A 9,416-nucleotide genomic window follows, 5' to 3' on the forward strand; every position below is an offset into this window, starting at 1 on the left:
TCCCCTTGCGGGGCGGGGGGGGGCTTGGAGTTGGGGTGGGAGGAGGCCCGGGGGTTGCTGGAGGCAGAGAAGGGGGATGGGACCGTGCCCCCCCCACATCCTGAAGGCACCAGGCTCTCTGGGTGCAGCCCCCAGACTGGGCAGGGAGCAGTGGGCACGACTGGGTGCAGTGGGGCTCTGTTCACACCCCCATTCTGCCTTGGGGACGCGGAATTCAAAGGGCCTAATTCTGCCAGGAGCAGGGCCCCCAGGTCAGGGGGAGATGGCTGGGCATCCTGCAGGATCAGCCCCCAGGGGCTCCTTGTGTCCCAAGGCTCAGCCCCCTCTCCAGCCAGTGCCCTGCCTTTACGGGTCTCTAGGGATGATGGTGGTGAAGGAGCTGTGGGTCAGAGGGGGGTAGATTGGAGCCCAGGAAGGGGTTGTGGGTCAGAAAGGGGGGGGGGTCGTGGGTGGGGTGGGTGCTGGGGTGGCTGTGGGTCTGATGGGGGGTAGATGGGAGCCAGGGGTCGCTGTAGGTTACATAGGGGTAGATTGGAGACCAGGAGGGGGCTGTGGGTCAGAGGTTGGGGGCTGTGGGGGCTGTGGGTCAGAGGGGATAGATTGGAGCTGGGGGTGCTGTGGGTCAGAGGGGGGATAGATTAGAGCCCGGGGGGGGCTGTGGGTCAGAGGTTGGGAGTGGGTGGGACTGGGAGCTGTGGGGGCTGTGGGTCAGAGGGGTTATTGGGGAGCTGGGGGGTGGGGGTCAGAGGGGGATAGATTAGAGCCCGGGGGGGCTGTGGGTCAGAGGTTGGGAGTGGGTGGGACTGGGGGCTGTGGGTCAGAGGGGGCGGGGCCGCCCCAGGGGGCGGGGCTTGGCGGGGTCCCGGCCCGGGCGATAAAAGGGGCCGCGGCCCCCGCCCGCCCGGGCCGCCAGCATGAGCCGCCTGGCGCCGGGCCGGGCTCTCACCGAGCAGCGCTTCCAGCAGCTCTACGGGGCGCCCGAGCCCCGGGGCCGCCCGGCGGGGACGCTGCGCCGGCGGGTGGCCCGGGGCTGCCGCTGCTCCGGGGCGGCCGCGCTGCGGCTCCTGCGGCGCCGGCTGCCCATCGCCGCCTGGCTGCCCGGCTACCGCCTGGGGCCCTGGCTGCTGGGGGACGCGCTGGCCGGGCTCACCGTGGGGATCGTGCACATCCCCCAGGGTGAGCCGCTGCCCCGGGCCCCCGCTCCCCCAGTCCCGGCTGCCCCGTTCCCCTCCAGCCTCGCCCCCAGTCCCCCGCTGATACCCCCCAGTCCCGGCTCCCCCCGTTCCCCGCTGACCCCCCCCCCAGTCCTGGCTCCCTCTCCTCCCCCAACCCCCTCCTGGGCTCCCCCCGCTCTCCCCCAGTCCCGGCTCCCCCGCTCCCCTCAGCCTCGCCCCCAGTTCCCCGCTGATCCCCCCAGTCCCAGCTCCCCCCCCTGGCCGCTCCCCGTCCTGGCTCCTCTCCTCCCCAACCCCTCCTGGGCTCCCCTGCTCCTCCAGCCTCGCTCCCCCGTTCCCCGCTGACCCCAGTCCCGGCTCCCCTGCTCCCAACCCCTCCTGGGCTCCCCCTGCTCCCCTCAGCCTCGGCCCCCCCTGAGCCCCCAGCTCCGTGGGGGGGAATCTACTCCCCAGCTGTCCCGTGCCCCGTCTGCTCCGCATCTCTCCGCGCACTCGGGCGCCCCAAGGCGGGTAGCTGCTGCCGGCTCCGCGGCGGCCGGTGGAGAGACGGATCCCAGCTCTGGGGCGGTTCTGGCCGGGGCGCCCAGAGGCTGGAGAGGCACTTGCACGGGAAAGACGGCGAGCTCGGACTCCTGGGTTCACTCCTGGGGCAGTGGGGGTCCCAGCCGGGACTCCTGGGTTCGCTCCTGGGGCAGTGGGGGTCCCAGCCGGGACTCCTGGGTTCCATCCCCAGTTCTGCCTCTGACTCGCTGTCCTTCCACCCCTCTGGGCCTCAGTTTCCCCCGGGTGTGGGGATAACCAAGCCAGGAGAAGGGCAAGGTTTAGACAGACTGGACCCCGTGGTGCTGACAGGGTCCGGCCCTGCCTCAATGCCCCTCTGAAACTGGAGCCCTCTGTTTGGGGGGACTGCTCTGACCCCCCCCATCTCAGTCTGTGTCTCGCCCTGTTGCGGGGTCTCTGGGCGGGGGTGTAGCAGCGTCCCTGAGCTCTCAGCGGGGTGATGCCGCTCAGCCCTTAGGAGAGCAGGGGGCAGTTATGGCCCCGGCTCACCCCCGTGCCCGTCTCGGGTCCCCGCAGGCATGGCCTTCGCTCTCCTGGCCTCCGTGGCCCCCATCTACGGGCTCTACACCTCCTTCTTCCCGGTCATCCTTTACATGCTCTTTGGCACCGGGCGCCACGTCTCTACTGGTGAGTGGGCTGCCGATGCCCAGGGCTCGGCGGGGTGAAATGGGGGGGGGGTCTGGTTCCTTGGGCATTGCTGGGCCAGCAGCCTGTTCCCATGACCGTGCAGGCGCAGGGGGGAGCGGGGTGGAGATCCCCCTAACCAACCAAGGGGCTGAACCGGGCCCCACCCCGATTGGTGCCCTCCCAAAGCTAGGAACATGTGGCTGCCAGCCAGAGTGTTGGGCATGGGGGGTGTCTGTGTGGGGTGGTACGCAGGGGGGCAGAAATCCATGGGAGATGGGGCTAGAGACAGTGGGGGGATCTGCATGGGGTGGGCACTGGAGGGGCAGAGGTGGGGGGAGGGCAGGTGGCACTGTCTGGGCAGGAGGGCAGGGCTCAGGGGCCGTGTCTCCCTTCCCCTCCCCAGGCACCTTTGCCGTGGTGAGCCTGATGACGGGCTCCGTGGTGGAGCAGCAGGTGCCCTGGCCCCTGGAGCCCAACGCGACCAGCGCGGAGCTGGCGGGGGTGGAGGAGCGGCGCATCGGCGTGGCTGCCGCCATGGCCTTCCTCGTGGGGCTCCTCATGGTGAGTCCGCGCCCGCCAGGCTGCCAGAACCTGGGGCGGGGACCCTCCCTGGAGATGGTGGGAGCGGCGGAAGGGGGACAGGGCATGGATCCATTGGGGGAGGGGAGTGAGGTGGAGATCCATCGAGGGGGAGAGGAGGGATCCATTGGGGGAGGGAGGGGAGTGGGGCAGGGACCCATCGTGGGGGAGAGAAGGGAACCCCGGGGAGGAGAGTGAGGCAGGGATCCATTGGAGGGGAGAGGGACCCTGGGGATCCATTGGGGGAGACGGACCATGGGGGGCAGAGGAGGGACCCTGGGGGGAGGGGAGTGGGGCAGGGATCCATGGGGGAGGAGGGACCCCAGGGGGATCCATTGGGGAGGAGAGGAGGGACCCCGGGGGAAGGCCCCAGGCACCGTGCCCTGCAGCAGGCACCGCTGACGTCCCCCTCCCCCCAGCTGGCGATGTTCGTGGTGCAGCTGGGCTTCCTGGCCACCTACCTCTCGGAGCCCATCGTCAAGGCCTTCACCAACGGGGCCGCGCTGCATGTCCTGGTCTCCCAGCTGCCCAGCCTGCTGGGCCTGGCGCTGCCCCGCCACACTGGCTCTTTCACCATCTTCAAGGTGCGTCCGGCCCAAGGGCGGGGGGGGGGAGGAGAGCGTGGGGCGGTGGTGAGAGAAGGGGGGCAGGGAGGTACAATGGTGGGGGAGGGGAGCCGGGAGTCAGCCCCCCTGCTGCGTAACGCGCCCTGTGCTGCCCCCAGACGCTGGCGTCGGTGGCGCAGGCGCTGCCCCGGACCAACGTGGCCGAGCTGCTCATCTCCGCCCTGTGCCTGGCCCTGCTGGTGCCCATCAAGGAGATCAACACGCGCTTCCGGAGCAAGCTGCGGACGCCCATTCCGGGGGAGATCGTGGTGGTACGTACCCCTGCCCGGGCCAGGGGTTGGGGGAGCAGGGGTCCAGCAGGGGTGGGAGACAGGCCACGGGCATGGGAGGGTTGGTGCCACCCTGGGTGATGTAACCTGCCGGTCCTCTGCCCTTTCACCAGGTGCTGGCAGCCACCGGCGTCTGCTTTGCCTCCTCCCTGGACACGCGCTACGGCGTGCAGATAGTCGGCCACCTGCCAGCTGGGTAAGGAGTCCCCAGGGCCCCCTGCCCACCCCTCCGTGGCATCCCACGGGGGCAACCTCCGTGCACCCCAAAGCTGCATCCTCCGGGGACTGGACCAGCGCAGCCCCTCTTGTCCCGCCCGGCCTGGTGACTGCCTCTGTCTGTCGCTCAGGTTCCCGCAGCCTCGGCTCCCGGCCCTGCAGTCGCTGCCCCAGGTGCTGGGGGACACGGTGGCCGTCGCTTTCGTGGCCTATGCCGTCTCGGTGTCGCTGGCCATGATCTACGCCGAGAAGCACAGCTACACCATCAACCCCAACCAGGTGTGTGGGCCGCACTCGGGCTGCTGGCGGAGGTTTGGGGGGGTCGCGGCCTGGCCTGGCCTCTCTATTGCCAGCGGCTGCCCAGGGCCCTGTGCCCAGGATCTGCCCCCCTCCAGCTGGGAGGTCCCAGTGTCTCACTTGCCCCTGGAGCGTCTGGGTTCCTTCCTGGCTGGTCCCTGGAGCCCTGATCTGTCTCCGTCCCCGGCCACAGGAGCTGCTGGCCCATGGGGTGTCCAACCTGGTCTCTTCCCTCTTCGCCTGCTTCCCGAGCTCGGCCACCCTGGCGACCACCAATATCCTGGAGAGCGCGGGGGGGCACACACAGGTATGTGGGCATGGTGGGGGGGGCTGCAGAACTGGGGAGAGGCAATGTGCACTGGGGGGTGGGGCCGTGGGGTGGGTGGAGGGTGAGTTTCTCATGCTCCCTAGCTAGTGGGGTCCCCCCTGCAGCCCTGGCTGGCTCACGTAACGACTTTGCCAGGTCTCAGCTTGGCGGCCAGGTGGCCTGTGTGGCTGGGCACAATCGGAGCCCTCTCCTCTGCAGACGCCGGGCAGAGGAGGCTGGCACTGAGGCTTCGAGTGGGGCATGAAGGGTGGGGGGCTTCTCCGGGGGTCTAGGGCTTCCTCTGTGCTGCCCTGCATCCCCCCGCAGGACCCAGCGCTGGCCTCCCCGCCCGGGCAGAGCCTGCCCGCTAACCCGCCCTCCTCGTCTGCAGCTCGCCGGCTTCTTCTCCGGCGCGGTGGTGCTCATGGTCCTCGTGTGGCTCGGACCCCTCTTCCGCTACCTGCCCAAGGTGAGGCTGGGGGCATGCGTGTGACCTGGGGGAGGGCTAGTGCCCACCCCCCTCGTCCCTTGGGGGTGCCAGGCCCAATGCCCCCTCCCCATTGGGCACCGACTTCCCTTGTGTGCTGGTGGGATTTGCCCTCGCCCGGGGGATCCAGCCTGGGTTGGGTGGGGGCTGCTGGACGTTGGCAGACACCCCACTTCCTCCTACCAAATGGCTGGCTGCCCCCGCCCCCCCCCCAGTGACTAGCTGGCTCTTCCCTCACCCCAGCCATCCTGGGAAGAGCTCCCTTCCTTGGCACCAGCTAGCACAGGGCAGGGGCTGGCAGCTCGCCGCTCACACCCCTTCGCCCCCCCCCCCCCCCAGGCGGTCCTGGCCTGTATCAATGTCACCAGCCTGCGCCAGATGGTCCTGCAGTTCTGGGACCTGCCCGAGCTCTGGAGGATCAGCCGGATCGACTTTGTAAGCAGCTGCGCCTCCCCCGACTCACCTGTCCCCGGGCGGGGCGGGCCCTGGGTCTGGCGCCGGAGCCGGGCATGCCGCCGCCCCAGGGTACGGGGTGGGCATTGCCAGCTGGCCCAGCCCTCCGAGCTGTTCTGGGCCTGCCCCACCCCACCCACTGAAATCAACCAGAGCAGAGGACTGGGGCCAGTACGTGCCGAGTTCTCCAGCCCCGGGGCACCAGCCACGATGGACCCACGGCGCAATCAGGGCCGTGCTCCTTGGTTACTAGCATTAGGGGGGGTTTTGGTGACCTGGAGACGCCCCATTGTGCCAGGGCAGTGCCTGGCACAGAGCGAGACTGTCCCCGAACTCCCAGACGAGGGGTTGGCGGCACGGAGAGGGCAGAGGCTGCAGGTCACAGCAGGGCTGTGGGCCTAATACCTGGCTCTCAAGTCCCCACTGGGTGCCCTACCCACTAGATCATGCTGCCTCCAGAGACTTAGGGTAGATTCGCCCCTGGTGTAACCTCACTGGGGCCTGTATGTGTGACCAGCGAGTGCATGAGCGCCAGGAGGACCAGCTGGCTGGACGCCCCCCTTCCCCGTCTCGCCTCTGACCCCGCACTCTCGTTCCAGGCTGTCTGGGTGGTCACCTGGCTGGCCGTGGTGGTGCTGAATGTGGACGTGGGCCTGGCCGTGGGGGTCGTGTTCTCCATGATGACCATCATCTGCCGCACGCAGAGGTACCGGAGCGCCAGGTGCCCGGCCCTGCCCCACAGCCGGGCTGGCTCTGCAGGTTCCCAGCAAGCGAGGGAGCTGCATCCGGCTCTGGCATGGGCTGGGGGGGCAGCTCTCTCTGCCCCCTGCTCCAGGCACAAGCCCCCGCAAGGAGCCGGCTGGCCATGGCTGCTTGGAGACCTGGTTATCAGAGGAGGAGGAAGATGGGACCAGGGTTCCGAGGCAGGAATCTGCCTTCCCAGCTGCTGTCCCTGTCTCTGGCCAATGCTCTCCAGCTGGGACCAGTGCCGGCCTGGCCTTGGCACGGCCAGACGCCTCCTCGCCTGATGCGCCTTCCTCTCCCACAGGGCCGAGTGCATGGTGCTGGGCAAAGCGGCCAACACGGAAATCTACCGGCCTCTCCAACGCCACAGCAAGGTACGGGTGCTGCAGGGCCTGGCTGCAACCTGGGGCAGGCTGGTTGAGAGTGCTGGGGGTGGGGTACATTGGAAAGGAGGGGGGGCTTGCCCCGGGCTCCATTCAGATGACACCCAGACTGGCCTGCGTAGGGGGATGTCTGTGTCCTGAGAGGCAGGGCTGATCTCTCAGCCCTCCTCCCCACCCCCATGGGGAAATTCAGCATCCAACCCCCCCCCCCTCTGTTTGGGGAGGGCAGACACCCACCCACGGGCAGGGCCTGCCTCCCAGGCTGCAGCCAGCGCTCTGTCCCCGCAGTGCTTTGAGATCCCCGGTGTGAAGATCATGGCTTACCACGCCCCCATCTACTACGGCAACCGCGACTTCTTCCGCGAGGCGCTGAGCCGGCTGCTGGGCTTGAGCCGGCCAAAGGGCGGCCGGGGGGAGAAGGCGCCGCGGGCCGTGGAGAGTGGGGCCAAGATGAGCATCAGCACTGTGGTAAGGGAGCCAGTGGAGATCTGGGGGGCTGCAGGGGCCCCAGGATCCTGGGTGAGGGGCTGCTTTCCCAGGGGTCCCCCCCCAGCAGAACCCAGCCGCCAGCATCTCTCTGGAGATGCCCAGCCCTGGTCTAGCAGCGGCTTCTCCCCGCCACCCTGCCCCTGCTGTGGGGTTGCCTTGCCCTCCCCACTGGGGGTGGGACTTAGCTTTGGGCTGGAGGTGGCAGGGGGTATTGGGGGGGCGGGGGGGATCCTGGCAGGCCCTGGGCAGGGGGTCAGGTGACCGCAGAGGTGGCATTAACTGGCTTGTTTCCCTCAGGAAAACTGTGTCCCCAGCTCTGTGCCCGATGGGGGAGCCGGGTGCCCCAGCTCAGGTACACAGGGCCCCTGCAGCTCCCACTCCCTGGTTTGGGGTGGGTGGGTGCGCTGGTATGGGAGGGGGCCGGCATCTGTCACAGGTCCCAACAGCCCAGGTGGCACGCAGGGGTCCCCTCGTGGGCTGGGAGGGGGGACTGTGGAGGTGGATCCTCCTCGGCGGGGTGGGGTGGGGGTGTCTTGGCAGGGTGGCAGCCCTGAGTCTCCCAGCCCCCGCCCCTCTGGAGGGAGGGGTCTCACTGGCAGCTGTGCTCCTTGGTGTGGGGGCCTATCTGGCTGGGATCACGGGGCCCAGACCCTGTGGGTGTCTCCACAGAGCCGCCCCATCCTCAGGCCGGGGGTCCATGCAATCACCCCCTCCCCTCTTTCCCGGGCAGGCGCCACTGGCAGGATCCAGGCCGCCATCCTCGACTGCAGTGGGATTGTCTTCGTGGACTCCGCCGGGGCCCGGCTGCTCATTCAGGTACCTGGGGCCGGGGAGGGGGGGAGGGGCCTGGGATGTGGCTCCGCCCACTCCTAGAGATGCCAGCCTGGGCTCTCCTTGCCTTGCAGATGTGCGTGGCGTGCCAGAAGGCCGGCATCTGCATGAACCTGGCAGCATGTAATGGTGAGTTGGGGGGTGTCCCCCTGCTCCTCTCCCAGCCCCCCAGCGCTGCGCCGGGGGTGCTGGGCTGAGCCGCGTCTCCTCCTTTTGCTTGCTGCAGGCGAGGTCCTGGAGACGCTGACCAGCAGCGGCCTGGGGCAGCACCTCTCCCCACAGCAGGTGTTTGTGACGGTCCAGGATGCCCTCGCCTACATCACGCAAACCACGGTGAGGGGGCTGGCGCAGGGGTTCCCCTCTAGGGGGTGCCAGTTCTAACCTGGCTCTAGGGCCGGCAGGGGTCTGCCCCCTCTGGGGACACGGGCTCTGATCCAGCCCCAGGGTGGGGGAACTGGACGGGCCAGAGGGCTGGGAGTGGGACATGGGGGGTGGGGGGCTTTCCCCCTCCATCTTGGATAGAGCCCAGCAGGGACTGACATCTCCAGCTTGTGTGGAATGGGTGGGGTGTGGGGACAGTGCAGTGCCCCCAAGGAGTGTGTGTGTGTGGGGGGGAGAGCTGGGCTCCCCCCACCCCATTGCTGTAGGCCAGCTGGCTTTGGCAGGGGGGCTGGGGGCAAAATGTGACTCGTGCCCAGGATTCATGCTGCTCTTTCTCTCCCAGGAAAAGGTGGCTGAGAAGAATCCGCCGATCTGGGTGTAGGGGCCCTGCCACGGGACCGCGGGCACTGCCCGGCCTGTAGGGCCCCTGGGACCAGCCTGGCTCTTGGGCCGTAAAAGCAGGTTGAGCGCCAGGTGCTGTGAATTCCTGCTCTGCCCAGGGGGCCAAGGAGTCGTTTGCAGACCAGAGCCTGCTCCCAGGATGGATGGAGCCTCCTGCCCCAGGTCTCCAGGGCGCACTGACCTACAGCGAGTGGCTCCCAGGCAGGGGGGCAGCAGCGGCGCAGGGCAGAGGGACCTGGCTGGCTGCACGCAGGCAGGGCCGGTGCTGGCTGGGAAGCAGAGGGGGGCAGTCTGGGGGCCAGTGGAGGCAGGGGCCCCAAAGGATGCTGGGTTCCTTCCTTTGCCAAGACAGTTCTGGGGGCTGGCCCCCTACAGCTGGGACGAGCACGCTTGGGGGTACTGGCATTCTGGGTGGGTGGGGGGCCCTGTGCCTCATCCCTCCTCCCTCCCCTGAGCCCAGGGGGCCCCCTGTCCAGCACCAGGGAAAAGAAAGAACCCCCCCCCCCCCGCAAGGTGATGGGGCTGGGACAGGAGCTGGAATTTAACCCCCCTCGACAGAGACTCACAGATGGGGTTTAAACCACAGAAA

General features: G+C 68.8%; 1 protein-coding gene across 1 annotated transcript; it reads left to right on the plus strand.

Annotated features, from left to right (window-relative positions):
• Positions 1 to 1,018: 1,018 nt before the first annotated feature.
• LOC120391166 (solute carrier family 26 member 10-like) lies at positions 1,019 to 9,137 on the plus strand. Its single transcript, XM_039514595.1, has 18 exons — positions 1,019 to 1,176; positions 2,253 to 2,363; positions 2,767 to 2,924; positions 3,362 to 3,526; positions 3,667 to 3,819; positions 3,951 to 4,033; positions 4,185 to 4,332; positions 4,544 to 4,657; positions 5,049 to 5,126; positions 5,484 to 5,579; positions 6,197 to 6,303; positions 6,646 to 6,715; positions 7,013 to 7,192; positions 7,511 to 7,565; positions 7,944 to 8,029; positions 8,119 to 8,173; positions 8,271 to 8,377; positions 8,769 to 9,137. The coding sequence occupies exons 2-18, from the start codon at positions 2,255 to 2,257 to the stop codon at positions 8,805 to 8,807; spliced, it is 1,803 nt and encodes a 600-aa protein (XP_039370529.1). The 5' UTR covers positions 1,019 to 1,176; positions 2,253 to 2,254; the 3' UTR covers positions 8,808 to 9,137.
• Positions 9,138 to 9,416: the final 279 nt, after the last annotated feature.

The sequence above is a fragment of the Mauremys reevesii genome, linkage group 25 (genome assembly GCF_016161935.1).
Source record: "Mauremys reevesii isolate NIE-2019 linkage group 25, ASM1616193v1, whole genome shotgun sequence".
NCBI lineage: Eukaryota > Metazoa > Chordata > Testudines > Geoemydidae > Mauremys > Mauremys reevesii.